This window comes from Labrus bergylta, chromosome 24 (assembly GCF_963930695.1).
Source record: "Labrus bergylta chromosome 24, fLabBer1.1, whole genome shotgun sequence".
NCBI classification, from domain to species: domain Eukaryota; kingdom Metazoa; phylum Chordata; class Actinopteri; order Labriformes; family Labridae; genus Labrus; species Labrus bergylta.
The window spans coordinates 2,381,418-2,399,406 of record NC_089218.1 but is presented as its reverse complement, the minus strand read 5'-3'; the positions used below and the strand labels follow the sequence as shown (position 1 = coordinate 2,399,406).

Genomic DNA, 17,989 nt, shown 5'->3' with positions numbered 1-17,989 from the left:
AATCAGTCTCTTTTAGTGACTTAGACCCTGAAATAATCTTATTTAATCTCGCGCCCTTTCAATCATGAGTGAGTGACAGTTTGGTGAGGAGTTACGAGATGTTAGGTGAAATTATAACCTGAACGTCGGTCGAGAAATAGCTCAATAAACTGGCACCTGAAGCCGCTTTTACATTTCTATATGTATGCAGGTAAATAAACAGAATATAAAGAGCAAATAAGACACGTTTGGAGCTGTCACACGACATGTTTTTTAAGGCGACTTCGAGTTTTAATATCTCATACTGAGCATATTTCCAATTATCCATTCAACAGAGATTCATAAGAGGAGTCCTCACTGAGATACTTGTCTAACCTCTGCAGTGTCCCCCTGTGTCTGCCTGTGTGTGTGTGTGTGTGTGTGTGTGTGTGTGTGTGTGTGTGTGCATGTGCTCAGTTCTATTGCCCCAGTAAAAGGTAAACCTCAGAGACTCCTGGGGTTTCAAACGTCAACACATCCCGCCTTGTTAAAACCGGAGCGAGCTGAATGATTTGAAGCATTAAAAGTCAATATTTCTCCGTGACACGCCGCTCGCCTCACAGTGGAGCTCTGTGTGCGGGACAAGGCGCCCATTCAGGGTTGTGACGCCCGGGCTCGGGTTCAGGGTCGCTGCTGGTTTGGGGGGTTAAGAGCTGCTGGAAACCACTGCAGGCCTCCTCTACAGCCGGTCATTGATTAATGGAAGTCCTTGGAGATAGACACATTCAGTGCCTGAGGGTTAAAAAAACAGAATGTTGAACTTTGATGCGACATTAGAAAAAAACTGAAGATATCGATACCTGTTTCTCACCACGGCAACAAAAACAGAAGTTAAAGGCACCTTATATTGATCTTACTCTCTGATCATTAAGGAAACATGCTATGTTGAAGTGCTGGCTTCTCTGACAACAATGCAGCAGCCAGTATGTCCTCCTTCTAACTTTAGATTCTGCTCCTGAATGCTCTGGATTTGTTTGGACCAGAGAAGGTAGGCGCTTTTAAGACACGCCCCCACACGGCCGTTTTGGACGCCCCTCGGTTTGCCAGATATGAGAGCAGTTATCAGGTCAACAGGTGTTGCAGAGATGGAAGCGGGTCAAGAGAAGTGGTTCAGATAGAAGTGATTCTTTGTTTATTTATGTCGCACTGGGCTGCACGGATTCTCTGTGTTTTATTGGTGTAACTTGAAACTGTCAGGATTAAGTGAATGTCACGTCACTGATGCGTTACATTAAACCAAACCGTGACTTTCTGGTGACTCTGGAGGCCCGATGTGATTTCTTTGTTTAGGTAAACAAAATGTTTGTCAGAGTTAATGACATTTCTTGTTGACTCTTGCTTCTCGTTAATTTGCACATCGATGATACTGCTGCTGAGATCGACCACCGTGACCAAGACTCACTCACGGCTACCTGTCAATCACAGGTGGCCCCGCCCTGACTCCTCCCCCCCTCTCTGGTCTCTCTAACTCTAAATGGGACCCTAATTTACTAAATGAACATCGTGCTGTGTTGAAGAAGACTTGAAACTACAGATTGAGACCATAAAGTCGTTTGGAAAATGTTTTATCATCTGAGAAGTAGGAGCATTTTCTTCTGTGAGTAGTGAACATGCCGATCCCACGACGTGCCTGTAAGACCATCCAGAGGGCAAAACACAACCTGGTGACCAATTTAAAAAAATGTGTCCCCCAAAAAATAACAATACAGTCACACACACTTACTCTCACACAGTGCCGACATCCCGGCTATTCACAGAGTAAAGTTTGCTCTGCACAAACAGGAATGCTTTGCTCCCCCCTCTGTCTCCCCCATCACACACACACACACACACACACTCCTTTCCTCCGTCCCGCCTCACACCCCCCCACCGTCCGTCCTGCACACACTCCGGTCAGCGTGCCACTGTGTGCCGATGTGTAACAACTTCTCTCTCTTCTCTCTCTCCCACCATGTGAAGCGTCGGGGATCTGTGCGGCTGCTTTGAATCCTGGATCGTCTCTTTGGTGATGGTGGAAAAGTACGTTTATCTTCCTGATTTAACGCTGAGTTCTGCTTGTTTTCATGTTGTTTCTTATCTGTTTCTGATGCCTGCCTCTGCCTCTATGCACTGAATCTCCTCTCTGAAGCCTCTTTCTCTTTCTTTAATGATCTATAACATGACCTTAAACCTCTCCCTCCTCCGCTTTTTAAGCCCATCATCAGCTCATTGACGAACTCCCGAGCCTACATGTAGCGTGAATGGACATGTGAAGGGTTAATTTAATGTGTAGTAAGAGCTGAGATAGGATGTGGGGGGATTTGGGAGAGAGATTCAGAGGTGGAGACAGGAGAAAAGACCCCCTGATCTGCATCAAACACCTCCTTTATGCATCCTTAAATCACGTCTGAGTGAAAGTTTTCTCTTTCTTACTTTTCTCTGGATTTTAATGTTGAATATTTCTTCAACCTGGACGAGTCTTTTCTCACTTTTTCTCACAGTATCTTCAGTGCTGGTGAGGTTCTCTGTCCTATGTTTGAACATTTTGTAGCTTTCAGTGCAGCATTTTCTGTCTGTGTGTTTCCAGTAAGGTTGCCACAACACCAGAGTTTTAAACTTTCATTCAATTCTAGCAAAGCTCAAACGATAGCCAGACTTTTTTTTTTTTTTACATCATCATGACCAGTAAACAAGCAAATGAACTTTTGTCAAGTAAGAGCCACATGTTGCTTCATGTTTGTATCTCTTTTTAATATGAAATATTTTTGCAGCTGCTACCTCAGAATTTGCAATAAAAGTCGCAATTCTTTTCTGCCTTGTCCTCCAAAATGATTGCTGGGAGTAATAGGATGAAGATTGACTGATAGAGGTTTGCAGATTAATCACGTTTACAGTATTTTGAGTATTAGTCATTACAGAACGATAACAGTTCCTAGCTTCATAGTTATCATACAAAATATTCTTCAGGCTGATTTAAGGACTCAATTTTCATCTGGTCGACTAATCACTGTGAAAGTTTGGATCGACATTCTTATATTACTTCATACTGCATGTGCATCTTTTAGACTTATTTAAACTGGTTGAAGAAGAGGAGATCTTATTTTGTGCATTCTTCCCCCTCGTCTTCCTCGTTATAAAATCCTCCATGAGGACTCTGGATGTTCAAAGAGAAACCCGTGACTTCGTTCTCGACCTCAGGGGAACAATCTCAGACCCACTGGATTTCTTTTTTTTTTTCAGGAGCTGTGACCCAGATCCCACAGTCCGAGTGTGCTCAGTTGTGACCAGTCTCGTGACTGAAGTGGATACAGGTTGGAGATAGTTGGTACAGTTGAAGTAAGAGTGCAGCTGTTTGTGAGGGGATGCATGCATCACTTTATACATTATTAACCATGCAATCAGTTTTTATGGCACATTTTTTCCATACTGCATAATGCAGCGGTTAGTGCACACACCTCATATACAGAGGCTGTAGTCCTCCAAGTGGGCGGCCTGGGTTTGAATCCGACCCTGTGGCTTCCTTTACAGCATGTCATTCCCCCCTTTCTCTCTCTCTCTCCATGATTTCAGCCTCTTAGCACCTTAGCATCTGGAGAATCTGTGACGCTTGTAACAGTTGTGTCATCGGCCAGAAGTCTGTCGCCTGGAGTCCGAAGGATTTAAGGCGGGATCAAGAGACCTGTCAATCATTTACACTTCAGAATTAATGGAAGAGGATGCTGCAGGACTGGGGCTGTCAATAATCAGCCGGTTGAAGATATTGTGTGTTTTTCTTGTAATCATTACGTTCAGTTGCCACTCTCAGTTCCACCAAGTTGTCAGTTATTTGGAGAATGATTTTCAAATTTGTATTCAATAATATAGGAACAGCTGAGCCCTGTTAGCTCATCTATGTCAGCCGTCCCTCTCTGAAATAATGTCAGTGCATGTTTTATTCACATTACACAAAATCAGAGGGCTTATACGTTTGTGTAAGATTGAATCACCTCTTTTATCCTACGCCTCATCTTCTGGTTTGGTAAAGTTGATCATGCTTTAACAAACTTTAACTAGATAATGGCTGCACGCTAGACGACACACAAGGTGTCATTAAGTGAGCGAGAACAGGACGGGGACATAATGTGAGACGGTCGACAACATTGCAATCAAAAACTTAAATACTTCAAGTTTTTGCATCACAGAATTTACAGCCAGATTTCACAGAGCGTCCTCAAACACACAGAAACACGGCAACAATCAAACCTCAGCTGTTCTCTGAATGAGTGAAACAACAAGATCAGTTCTTTTACTTTAGTTATTTCTACTTTGGAGAGAATTCCATCTTTATTTCAAGTGTGCAATTTTACAAAGAAGCTGCATTTTGTTGCTTCGAGCATCTCTAGTATATCGTCTTATTGCATCATTGTTTTGCATTCGCAGTACAACTCGTTATCAGACGTCTTTTGTGTTGTTGTTGTTGTTGTTGTTGTGAGTTTATGTGAGTGCAGCGTTAGCATCATTAAGAGTGACGTCTCTTAACACCTGATGAACGTAGATCAAATATTCCCTCTCTTGTTGTTTAACTAAACTGACTCCTGAGATAAATATCTGCCCTCTAAATGCTGCTCGTTGTTTTGACTGCTGTTTCTTGTTGAGCAGGTCGATGCTTCATGCTGCAGATAAAGAGCTTCCTGTGAGCAGGCTTGTTTGTGAAGCTCGATGAGAGAATGCAGAGGGTTTGTTTTCGGCTATACTCCCTAGTTGTGTTGTTTTCCAGAAGGAGCAGAGTCGCTGATGGGCGAGCAGAGGTTGAGGGAGAGAAGAGGAGACAGACAGAGAGAGATGGGTGCAGCTGTGAGCCTCTTTAGGATTCTCGCTCTCTACCTCCTCTCGCCGGGGCCAAACCGGCATCATTAGGTTTGGCAAATTACCCGAGCGGCCATTGTGGCGCGGCCATGGCACGTTAGTGTGTCTTTTTAACTGTGGCTAAACTCAGTCCATTCACTTGTAAAAGAGAGCAGCCATTGGCAGATAGTTGGCAGGTCGCACAGAGAGGCCATTCACCCCGGTAGGAAGGAGCTGAGAACACTGCCTCGGAAATGGTCCTCTCTGAATATTTTGATGGAGGGACTCTGGACGCCCTCTGAGAGCACATTCGCTCCAGTGCTCTGCATCTGAATTTCATATTCCTGCTCTTTACAGGTACGGGGGCTCCGTTTGAAGCTCTTCTGTTGGAGCATGAGAGACATTTCAGGGATTTTCTTTGTGTTGTTTTGTGAATCGGAGGAATTCAGAGTTCAGAATCAGAGGTTTTTTCAGTCTGGGGAGGTGGGGGTTTCGAGAGGGAAGGGGGGGTCAGTGTTTCTTTTAATGATATTTGGATAAAGTCCAAGAACAAGAGGGTTCAGACAAGAGGCTGATACACACAGGTCAGACGCTCTACTCGCTCCTTTTATCCCTGATGCCATGGATGAACAAATTACGGAGCTTCTCAATGAGGGAATAATTACTTGCAATTAATTTCGCTGTCATATATCACCTCAGTAAAAAGTGTTTCTCTTGATTTAATGAAGCGTACCTAAAGGGGAATTCCTTTGTTTTTCTGACAAAGCCCCCTTTTTACATATTTTTGGATCTTAATGTTGAGGGGAAGTTTTGGAGTTGCTTCAGCCTGCAGCAATGAAACAGGCTGTAACGGCTGCAACTAAAATCCCTCTAATCAAAGTGCATCCACTCAAAGTTCTTGTTTATGCAACTGACAACTTCAATTGTTTGACAGCCCAAAGTTTTTTAACGGCGTCTTGATTTGGCAACCGACAGGCAGAAATACACCTGTCATGTTTTGGTTTATGGACGCACAGAAACCAGGCTTTAAAGTTCTCACTCGGTGGTAAATCCACAGCAGCAGGGTGAAAATCTGAGCAGGGTTCCTCTCTGTGGGGGTCACATGTTCCCGTCGTGTTTCTCTCCCACAGTCCCAACACTCTCAGGTCACATGAATCAGAGACTCTGTGTTTCTAATCTCCGCTCAGATTGTTCGAGCTTTACTCTGTTTTTCCAACACATGCAGCTCCACGAGTCAATGAATGTTCCTACTCACTCCTGGCACCGCAAGAAAAACACGCCTGCATGTTTTGAAAAGCTTCAAGCTACGTTTCTGTCAACACCAGCTCCCGAATCTTAAATCTGTAAACCACATCTGACTTTTTAATGCCTTTGATTCCAGACTAGTATACCCAGCAACACGTGGGTGATGTGGGTGAACTGTGCGGTCACAGTTTGGTGAGTGGGGTCAAAGTTAGTCGTTAGGAATATTACAGATGTGATCAAAGTCATGATACCCACATCACTTTAAAGAAACCAACTCTGAGTTGGGCTGGGATTTGAAAATGAAGCCAATGTGGAAGTTTAATCAGCTGCAGTTCCTTGAGTGTCCACTTGAGGCTTTTTCCATAAACCAGAGAGTCCCCATTAGGTCCCATATTAAAAATTCACATTACAGGAAGACATAAATTCGTTTACAGCCTGGTACAAAAAGAAAAAAAGACAATTTTTTGGGGTAAAAGTTCTGCAAAACCTCCAAAGAAGAATGTGTAGGAGGATGTTCAGACGTACAAAACTGTAACCCAGGTGTCAACGCTGAAAATGCTCATGTCAGTCGTCTTTGCGTTTGTTGTCTTCAGGCTGATCCCAGAGGGAGAATCTGCTCCCGTACAGTTCCACATTTCCTCCCGCCCCTTGAAGAATCTGACTGACGTCTGCTGCAGCACTCTGAAAAGACAAAAAAAACAGAACACAAGGCCTCTCACCGGCCCGCCTCTGCACAGTGAGAGGAGCATTGGCACAGAACAAAAGCGAGGGCCAGCGGTGCGAGCTCGGCTCCTGTCGCTTCATTAGGCAGCAAAAACCTCTGCTGCACACACATTCAGTCCTCCTGGTGAGCAGCAGACAGGCTCACATTCACTGAATCCTCTCTGCAGGGTCGACGAGCAGCTGCAGGGAAACCAGAGGAAAGACAAAGTTAGATGGCAACTCAAGAAGTTGAATCAATCTCTGTCTTTTTTTTTTTTTTTTTTTGGTCATTTGTAATCTGCTAAATGGCTCAAAGATGTGAACGAGTTGCCCTAGCTGTTCTCTGAGACTTTTTTTGACAGTTTAATCACTTTGACGGCTTGAGATCGGACAGAAATGTAAGCCTCTCTGAGCTGTTTGTTCAACTTCTTTAATCCAACAGGGCTTCAAACTAGAGCGTGACTGATACAATGGTTGGGTGGTGATTGATATGCCTTTATTATGAATTATTATTATAAGCCAAGGCTCACACTAACTTGTAAACATTAAGAAAACATATTTAGCTGTCGATGCAACACCATGCACAACAGGAAAAATGTTTCTACAATGATCTCAGAGCAACAATGTGCAGGAAATAACCACTTATAATTGGCTGTGATTGTTTTTGTTAAACTCTTCTATGAAAAATTATTAAATGACGGTGAATAGTCTGTTAATTGCGTTGAAAAAATTGCTTAAATTGGCTTAAATTTTGTTTAGCTCATTGAATTAAGCTCCCAGATATCTACTTGTTTTTTTTGCTTTATGCATTTGTTCTTCAATGCGTATAGCAAATAAATATGTATATATTTGGGACCCTAACCCAAAGTCTTTGTGCATCATATCTGGAGTTTTTTTTTAGGACTAAGTGATGTGCATTTGTTTGCCGACTTCTCTAATCTAGAAAAGGAAACAATAGTCCAGTCACTGATTCTTGTGTGTTTTATTTTTGTTGCATTTTGTTCCACTTGCAGCCGGCTCTCCTCTGCATGCCCCGTGCTCCTGCGCTAATCGTCCTCATATCATCGACTCTGAGCCGATCTGATGAACACAAACTGATCCCGATGTTGACACAAAGACCCCTCATGAGCCTCACAGCTCAGAGTTCACACCCCCGTGTTTGGCTGCCGGCCCGGGCCTCGTCTCTGAAAGGATCTCCTCAGTCATAAAGATTCCTGTTGATGGCACCCTCGGGTTTCATAGTCGGCCCTCAGAGAGCTCGGCGGCTCGGGGCCCTTTGAGGTGAATTAGCCGTGACCGAGTCGTGCTGACACGACCGAGAGCGGGCAGACAGAGCGAGCAGAGCTGATTTAGAATGATGGACGGGCACACAGGGAGCAAAAAGAGGCGTCCATAAACATTTAAAACGGTTCTCTTTTGCCTACAGGTGTTTTCTGAGGACTTAACAGAAGACTTGATGAGGTTGTAGCTATGGTAACGTCAGGTCTGGGGGCGTGGCCTCTCTCCCCCTGTGGCCTCGTGCTGATCGTCTTCTCGTCTGTGTGTCTTTCCGAGGAGACGCGCGTCAAACCTGCAGACTGCAGCAGAAAAGAGCATCCCGTCGTCTCCTACCAAGGTGAGGGGGGTTGAGATATCAACATTTTAAAACTTTGATGTGATACAAGTCAGAATGAAATGATGTAAATACCTGTTCTGCTTCTGTTTTCCTCTGTTCCTCTCGCTCTCTCTGTCCAGCGTTGAGGCCGTGGGTGTCCGAGTTCTCTCATCGAGGAGCGAAGGATTTCTCTCAGCTGGCCATCGACCTGAGCCGACAGCAGATCGTTGTGGGAGCGAGGTGACACAGTTCAAACAAAGCCTCTTTAGTGTCGTTAAAGAGACGTTTACAATGAGATTAGATCAGAAGAGAAACTCAAACATCCTGTAAAAGAAAGATTTTAATCTTTGTAATCTTTGTAACATAACAATGAGTAAGGTATTTTACCTGCTTTTTGTAGTGTCTTGAGATAACACTTGTTGAATTGACGCTATACAAATACATTGAATTGAAATTTAATCATCAGATCACTGCTCGTCTAACGTGAAAAATCTCTTTGACAGAAACTTTCTCTTCAGACTGAGTTTGAGCAACGCGTCGCTGATACAGGTAAGACGACTTTCAGCTTCATGATTTGTTTATTTGTTTTTTGATTGAAGCAGAAAAGAAAGAATGAAGAAAACCATATAGCCTCAGCTATAAAACTTATTTAGAAAAATGTGCAAACGTTTAAATTCCTCAGAGTCTGATGATAAATCAACAATAAATATGTTGACTAAATACATTAATTTGATATCAAAATGTCACTAATGAGTGTCTTTAAATGAAAAGTGATAGTTAGAACATCTCAGGGTTCCTCAGTCTTAGTCTGTATGCATTGAATCTTTAACTTATCATGAGGTTGTTTTCAGTTTAAGGATCTTAAATTGTTTATCCGGCTGTAAACAAACAAACATTTTTCCTCTCCAGGCGACAGAATGGTCTCCTGATGAAGAAACCAGGCGCTCGTGTCAGAGCAAAGGGAAGACTGAGGTGGTGTTCTGCTTTAAGAAACTGAAATACACACTTATGACGGCTTCTCCTCGGACTTTAATAAACAGAGTTGTGTTTTGTTTGTCTGCAGGAGGAGTGTCAAAACTACATCAGGGTGTTGTTGATAAGTGGGACGACGCTGTTCACGTGCGGGACAAACGCTTTCACCCCGGTCTGCGTAACCAGACAGGTGAGTACAGAACCTGCTAATTGGTGCTAATGTTAACATATGAATTAAGTAGTTATAAAATCACACAAAGACAGATCAATTAGGGCAAAAATATCACAAACAAAGTCCAGAGATTAAAGGTGAGAGACGGGTTTAGCTAAGGTGGCACCTACTAGACAGCTAGCAGCTCCCACCTGTCACTCAAAGAGACCACGCCCCCTAATTCTACATCACTGTTAGCCTTAATAGAATGTAAACAGAAGCCTCAGATTCTGTCCACATTTGATTATTTATTTAGTTTCCGGGCTTTTTTTTGTCTCTTCCAGATCGGAAACATGAGTCAGGTGTTGGACACAGTGAACGGCGTGGCTCGATGTCCCTACGACCCTCGCCATAACTCCACCGCCATGGTGACGCAGCGCGGCGAGCTGTACGCAGCCACGGTGATCGACTTCTCCGGACGCGACCCCGTCATTTACAGGAGCCTGGGGAACATGCCGCCACTACGCACGGCTCAGTACAACTCCAAATGGCTCAACGGTGAATAAACACGACACTCGTTTAAACCGTCTGTCCTCCTGGCGTCCGTTTCTCACGTTTCCTGCGTCTTCTCTGTCCCGTAGAGCCTCATTTTGTGTCCGTCTACGAGATCGGTCGCTTCGCCTACTTCTTCCTGAGAGAGACGGCGGTGGAGAACGACTGTGGGAAGATGGTGGTGTCCCGCGTGGCCCGGGTCTGTAAGAACGACATGGGCGGACGCTTCCTGTTGGAGGACACCTGGACGACCTTCATGAAGGCTCGACTGAACTGCTCGCGCTCCGGAGAAATCCCGTTTTACTTCAACGAGCTGCAGAGCACGTTCTACCTCCCCGAGCAGGAGCTGATCTACGGGATCTTCACCACCAACGTGTGAGTGATGAAACACGACCGCGACATCAGAGACCGCTCATTGACCTGCTGATGTCTAAACGTGTCTCCGTCCTCTCTTTCAGGAACAGTATCTCAGCGTCTGCCATCTGTGCCTTCAACCTCAGCTCCATCACTCAGGCCTTTAACGGACCCTTTAGGTACCAGGAGAACCCTCGCACCGCCTGGCTCTCCACGCCGAACCCCATACCCAACTTCCAGGTACCTCACTTTCTGTTCTGATTCATTTATTTTAAGATAAGACTGTGGATGGAGTCGTAAACACCTGTTTCATTCACTCAGTGTGGGACTCTCGAGGAGGGGGGCCCCGGGGGGAACCTGACCGAGCGGAGCCTCCAGGACGCACAGAGACTCTTCCTCATGAACGACGTGGTCCAGCCGCTCACCACCAACCCGCTGTTCACCCAGGACAACCTGCGCTTCTCCAAGCTGGTGGTGGACCTCGTGCAGGGCCGAGACAGACTCTACCACGTCATGTACATCGGAACAGGTGAGCGAAACACCGGAGAGAAGCTGCAGACTTTACCCGACGACGAACAACCTGAGTAATAGATCCATTTTCATCCCGTCCAATCAGAATACGGCACCATCATGAAGGCTCTCTCCACCACCAATAAAAGCCTTCACGGCTGCTACCTAGAGGAGCTGAGGATCCTCCCTGAAGGGAAAATCGCTCCAATCAAGAGCCTGAAAATCCTCCAGGGCGACAGATCTCTGTTTGTGGGGCTCGACGACAGGCTGGTGAAGATCCCGCTAGAGCGCTGCTCCAGCTATCCAACGGAAAGGTAGAACACCTCCCAGTGCAGAGTGTTTGTTTGTCTGGAAATGAGAGGAGTGTTCAGGAATTAACTAGCAGATTTACACACTTGATGTCTCAGTTCGGGGTAATTTCAGTATTTGAAACTCTTCTGAATACTTTGTAGAAGAAAACTAAAAACTGTTGTGTTTGTCACTGACAGGCTGAGATTGTTATTCTTAGTGCTGCCAGAAAATGTTGATGATCTTGCTAAATATTGTACAACAAGTGCAGCAGTTTGTTTTATGAGTTCCTCTTGCAGCCTCGTACCTGAACCACATAAGACGAGCTTTAACACGGAGACAATCATTATGGAATCAATGATCTTACTGACTACATGTGCAGATAAATAAAGCATTTTTAAATCATGTTTCAAAGCGAGCATGATCGGGTCTCAGGTGGTTTTTATAATTCTGCAGCTGCATCAGTGACTGACGGAGTATTTTCTCTCCATCAGTCAGTGTTTGGAGGCTCGGGATCCGTACTGCGGCTGGGATCTGAAACAGAGACGCTGCACGAGGATCGAGGAGAGCTCCAACATGAACCAGTGGATCCAGAACATCACTGAGTGCCCAGTAAGACACACACACACACACACACACACACACACACACACACACACACACACACACACACGCACATTTTCCTGCTTACTTTAAAGTTTTTGTTGTTGTAATACCCACTTTGTCCACACGAGGCAGATGTCCACTACTAAACTACTATGTAGTAAAACAAAGCAGTAACCTCCAGTGTTTAAAAATGAAGCCGATCCTGAATATAAAATCCTGCAGTTCCTGGAGTGTCCACTAGAGGCTGGCTGCAGAAGCACAGGAAGTCACATACACACCCATTCTAAAAAGCCTGTTTTTACAGCAGAGATGAACATGTTTACAGCCTGGTTCAAAAAACCAAATAGGTGTGATTAGCTCATGTCTGGATGGACACACACTGTACGGGGGGTGAATGTTTTGATGACTCATCAGTTTTGATTTGATGAAGGATAAGAGTTATTCACAATAAGGCGTGTAGCTGACCTGATTGACAGGTGGGCGCGGTGTAACGGTTTGTCAGGAGGTTTAAAACCTGCCTCAGCTCCAGTTCCTCAAATTTGGTGCATTTCGAGAAACCTGACCTCGTCTCCCCTCTTCCTTTGAATCCTCTGCAGATGAGGAACCTAACACAGGATGGCGGTTTCGGTCCCTGGGCGCCGTGGACCCCTTGCAACCACAATGACGGCGAGGGCTCCGTCAGCAGCTGTATGTGTCGGTCTCGCTCGTGTGACGGACCCGTGGCTCGGTGTGGGGGAGTGGAATGTAAGGGATCCACTATCCAGGTGGCCAACTGCTCCAGGTACAGTCATGTCGTGGATAGCGTGTGGATTGCACGCCATCTTTTTCCCTCATTTGGTTTAGTGGTCACAATCCCTCTGTGACACAGGCCCTGAGTCTTTAGCCCCTGTGTTTGGTTCCTCAGGAATGGCGGCTGGACTCCGTGGTCTTCATGGGGTTCATGCAGCAGCAGCTGTGGCATCGGATTTGAAGTGAGGCAGCGTTCCTGCAACAACCCATCGCCTCGCCACGGCGGTCGGATCTGTGTCGGCCAGGGTCGAGAGGAGAGGTGAGGAGGGATATGTTTACAGAAACGACATAAAGACAATAAAATAAAGCAAGATATGACACGTAACTAAAAGATCACTTTGGACAGGACTGACGTGTGTGTGTGTGTGTGTGTGTGTGTGTGTGTGTGTGTGTGTGTGTGTGTGTGTGTGTGTGTGTGTGTGTGTGTGTGTGTGTGTGTGTGTGTGTGTGTGTGTGTGTTTTCAGGCTGTGTAATGATAAAAAGCCGTGTCCCCTGCCCGTGCTGTGGACAGCGTGGGGCCCCTGGGCTCACTGCAGTGCTGAGTGTGGTGGAGGGGTTCACTCCAGGACCAGAACCTGTGAGAACGGAAACACGTGTCCTGGATGTTCGATGGTACTTTAGAGTCTATATTTATAAAAACTTAAAGAGGACTGTCAGGCCGTCGTTTAACTCCCCCCTGTTCTCCAGGAGTATAAAGCCTGTAACCTGGAGGCCTGTCCCGAGGTGCGTCGTAACACCCCCTGGACACCCTGGATACCTTTCAACGTCAGCCATGATGGCTCGCGGCAGGAGCAGAGGTTCAGGTATACATGTCGGGCTCTGCTCCCCGACCCTCAGCAGCTCCAGCTCGGCAAGAAGAAGCTGGAGACCCGGTTCTGCCCCAATGACGGGTCTGGAGCATGTCAGACCGACGGTGAGCTCTGGAAACAAAGTATTCTGAAATGAAAAGATGAATTCTGAAGTCAAGAAAAGCTTAGTTTCCCTTCGTGTCTTGCAGCTCTGGTCGAAGGTTTGATGAAGACGAGCGGTCATACTCTGTCCCAGCCTCAGGGTGTACGCTGGGGATTGTGGGAAACGTGGTCCACCTGTTCTCTGCCGTGCGCCCGAGGCTTCAGGACGAGGAAACGAAGCTGCTCGACGGCAGAGGGTCGGACCAACCCGAGCGCGTGTGTGGGATCACCTGTGGAGTATCAGGACTGCAACACTCAGCCGTGCCCAGGTAACAGAGAGTACCTGACTGTCAGTGTCGCTGCAGTGACATCATATAAACTATACTTTAATAAAGTGTGTGTGTGTGTTTTCTCAGTGAATGGAGCCTGGTCCTGCTGGTCTTCCTGGTCTCCATGCTCCTCCAGCTGTGGGGGAGGTCACTACCAGCGGACTCGGACGTGTAGTAACCCGCTGCCCACCAGTGGAGGAGACATCTGTATCGGGCTGCACACCGAGGAGGCGCTCTGTAACACACACACATGTGAAGGTTTGAAAACAGATCTTTAAGGGAAATCTGATTTGAATGATTGAAAGTAGTAAAAGCAGGCAGAACAAACCCTCTTTGTTTCTGCTCCTCAGGTTGGGGTGAATGGACCGGTTGGGGGGACTGTGACGATGAGGGTCTGCAGCATCGCACCCGTCACTGTGGAGACGAGCAGGAGGCGGAGTCTGGTCTGTGTCAGGGAAACATCACTCAGTCTCGTCCCTGTCAGCCTCACGAGGTGCCGGGTACGCACAGAAGAAGCTTTTCTCTCAGTTCAATTTCTGGAGCAGGTTTTGCTGCGTGTTCTAAACTTTCTGCAGATTCAGAGTCGCACAAAGGTTGAATCAGAGGCAAGGAAACGCTGACTCTTCTTCCTCTGCAGAAATTAAAAAGAGGAATTAATGGAGGCGTCGGCAGCGGAACAATGAAGCCTTTTTAGAAAATAACTTGTCTCCTCATTTCTGTTTGATCTTTCAGCACTGCAGTGATTTCACTTCACCACTTTCTTTGTTTGATTTCTGTCTCTGTCTCTTTCTTTTTTTTAAGTTATTTTACCAGGACTGGAGAGCCAGAGCTGCGGAAGTGAGTGGAAACTAATTATCTCTGCACACTAATTATGATTTCAAACACACACGGACTTTCTGTGTCTTTGTACTTTCTCATTTGCTAACAGAAAATCTCTCCAGTTATCTCCTCGAGTAAATCTCCAGCTGGGTATCATCCCCAAGTCATTGTTGCAAACTAAAAAAGCTATTTGCTATTTTTCTAAACCTGTTGTTTGTTATATAGATCTAAATAATTGAGTGTTTGAAAGTCGACCTCCTCCTCTCTGTGTTTGCAGCCTTCACCTTGTTCCAGCTGGTCGCCGTGGGTTTGGCCAGTTTCTTTGTAGCAGCGTTACTGTCGGCGCTCGGCTACTCGTACTGCCACCACCTGAACCGCCCGTCAGCAGAGTCGGCCGTCATCCACCCGAGCACCCCCAACCACCTGACCTACAATAAGCAGGGCAACGCCACGCCAAAGAACGAGAAGTACATCCCCATGGAGTTCAAGGTGGGCAGATTTATTTGATTCTTTAGATGTAATCTCCTGTCACATTTTTTTTTTTTTAGACACTTTCCTTTTTGTCTCCACCGTCCAGACGCTCAACAAGAACAACCTGCGCGTGAATGAAGAGACGTGCAACTACCTCCCATCCCCGCTGCCCCCCACCAACATGTTCACCACCACCTACTACCCTCCCAGCCTGAGCAAGTACGACTTCCACCCGGACTCCCCGTGCAGGACCTACATGCACAGCTGAAAGGAGGCCACACAAACATGAACCATTCACCTCACACGCACACACACACACAATCTGCGAGTGTTTCCTCATTTAAAAGTCGGTAAAGAAAGACCAGAATCACGTTCCAGTCATATCCGTCCATCTTTACAGCTCATTTATCTTTGGCCCCAAAAAGATACTAAGCAACTAAGCTCAGCCGCCAAGAGACATAAATGTGCTGTAAAGATCGGTTGGATGACCAGCAAACAACTTTTCAAACTCTTAAGTTTTTCAAATTTATAATCCTCAGAACATCAGCAGAATCTCAACACAGCGTCGTGTGAAAATACATCGTTTGCACAATCATCAGATTCTCTTCATTCATGTTACCTGGTGCAGAGTTAGCCCCTTTGTTCTGGAGACACTTTTAAAAGAAGAGTCTCATGTTAAACTCACTTGTCTCCTTTCATTCTTAAATATATCTTTAGATTGAAGCGAGGGGACAAACATGAACAACGAGCGTCGTGTCGTCAGGTCAGATTTTCAGGATCTGCGACACGATTGCGGCGCCATAAACTAGCCAACATAGACCAACATAAGAGGTACAAAGACGCCTTTTTAATCCCCAGATGGGACCCTTGTTTTCCTGTTTTCTTTCACCACACCCACCCTGAGGTGCTGGGTTTGTGCTCAGGACACTGAAAGCAGGGTGAGGACCCGGGGGGAGGAGCTTGTGTGTGTGTACTTCCTGTTCCCCTGGACAGAGACGAGACTCATCCCCTGGTTGTTGATCTGTTGTCGCAGGTGAACAGGTGGGTGTTAAAGATGAATAAGAAGAATAATCCCATGATTTAAAAAAAAAAAGGACAAGTGAAGACATGGAGAGACTTTTTTTGTGCTTTAATTTTGATTGTTTAGCTGAATCCACATCGGACCACAACACTGAAGAGGACACTTGACTCACCTCACTTTGTACTGTACACTGTTAAATGTTTGTGTTTTTTATCTGCACCTGCTAAATCAAAGTCATTGATTTAGTCGGGATATCGGGCATTTTGTCTTCTGCAGCCACTCTTCTCTTCTCTGGATGTTGAAGCACAAACGTTCCTGTTCAAGAATCACCAAATATACTGCAGCTTAATGTGTAAATATCCGATTCACTCACCAGAACAGAGCGCTGTGTGTTATAATGTGTCACTGTGATGCTTTTAATGTTTTTTTTAAATTGGGCCTTATGTTTACACGTTTTCACGCATACACAAAGTTTTAGAGAACCTGTGCCTGTGAGGGACAAAAACAACAACTTTGACACACTTCCTGTCGCAGTATGGTCGCCTGTTTACTTTCTACATCTACTGCGGCAATTCCAAATCTTTTTATGAAAACGTGTAAAAAAGGGGCTCGTTTTAAAAAAATAACTAAACTCTCCTTTAACTGTGCTTCAAGTCTTTTTACTTTTTTTTACACTGTGAAAGAAAATATGGAACAGCTGCTCAAAGTATAAAAAATGTTCAGCTGCAGGGGAATCATTTATAACGTTGACCAGTTCTTCTGTTAACACTGTTTTTGTCAGTTAAGGAAAGAAAGGACGACTGTGACTTTATTTTCTTTGATATTTCTGAACACAAAGTGATAGTTTAGGCTTTTAAAACAATTGCTTGGATTCCCTCCACATGCTCCAGTTTCCTCCCACAGGCTCAAATGAAGCACCTTAAGTGACCTAGATACTTTAACTGTCAATATTTGTATAAATTCTACATACAGACCCAGGAGGAGAATATGTAACCTTTAAATTTGTAAGTCCTGTGCTGTAAATCGTTTGTTGCAAATCTTGGGTTTTTAAACTGTAAATACAAAGAAATTAAGTCAGGTGTTTCCCACCTTATCAAATGTAATGTAGCAGGAAGCAAACAGCTCTGTTTGAGGGCCAGTCTTTTAGGAATATTCTGTTTCCTATTCTGTTTAAGTTTGCAGAAAATGTGCAAAAATGTTTGTATGTATTTTCCCCAGATTGCTGAAAGGACATCGATTTATCAGTTGTCCTCCGAGGAGACACTTCTGTTGAATATGTTGTGGCTGAACTCTGCCTTTTGGACACTTTTGGTACTCTATATTTTTGTATAATGTAAAATGTGAAAAGAAAAACGATGAATAAATCCAGTTTGGTGCTAGGATTTTGGTCACAGCTGCTAAAGCCGGAATAAGCATGCCAAGAAAAACCTCTGATACATATTTAAAGAGTGACAGACTGTTGTTTAGCCCTTTCTTTTTTCTTTTTGAAAAATGTTTTTAGCAAAGTCACTGTTATAAACTGAAGAGCCTCCTGCAGACAGCCCAAGATAGGCAGGTGAGGGTGAACCTGGGGAGAAAGCTCCACGTCCATGAGGCCTGATGTGGTCCTCTGACTCGAGGAGGGGAAGACGATCATCCTGACGGTCCCACGGGAAGATGGCCGGGAGGAGGCCTACAAGAGGAAAGCCACCAAATACTACGACTCGGTCCTCCATTTCCTCCTTTACATCATGCTTATATTTCTGCTTTCTCATGTGGGCAGGTTATGAGATGATACCTGAAGAACAGCAGGTGATTCAGCCTCACATCCTGAGCGAGCAGATCCACACCTGAGAGGCCTGAATGTGCAAAATCCTGATCACCTTAAGGCAGGT

At 45.3% G+C, this 17,989-nt stretch overlaps 1 protein-coding gene across 1 annotated transcript; it reads left to right on the top strand.

Annotated features, from left to right (window-relative positions):
* Positions 1 to 1,883: 1,883 nt before the first annotated feature.
* LOC109999320 (semaphorin-5B) lies at positions 1,884 to 17,527 on the top strand. The gene is made up of 22 exons (XM_020654347.3): positions 1,884 to 2,037; positions 8,195 to 8,383; positions 8,503 to 8,602; positions 8,866 to 8,911; positions 9,272 to 9,334; positions 9,426 to 9,524; positions 9,830 to 10,043; positions 10,127 to 10,412; positions 10,496 to 10,631; positions 10,713 to 10,920; positions 11,008 to 11,215; positions 11,684 to 11,801; positions 12,392 to 12,576; positions 12,700 to 12,843; positions 13,050 to 13,197; positions 13,273 to 13,498; positions 13,583 to 13,804; positions 13,892 to 14,062; positions 14,155 to 14,304; positions 14,606 to 14,641; positions 14,901 to 15,112; positions 15,201 to 17,527. The coding sequence occupies exons 2-22, from the start codon at positions 8,239 to 8,241 to the stop codon at positions 15,360 to 15,362; spliced, it is 3,279 nt and encodes a 1,092-aa protein (XP_020510003.1). The 5' UTR covers positions 1,884 to 2,037; positions 8,195 to 8,238; the 3' UTR covers positions 15,363 to 17,527.
* The last annotated feature ends 462 nt before the right edge of the window (positions 17,528 to 17,989 follow it).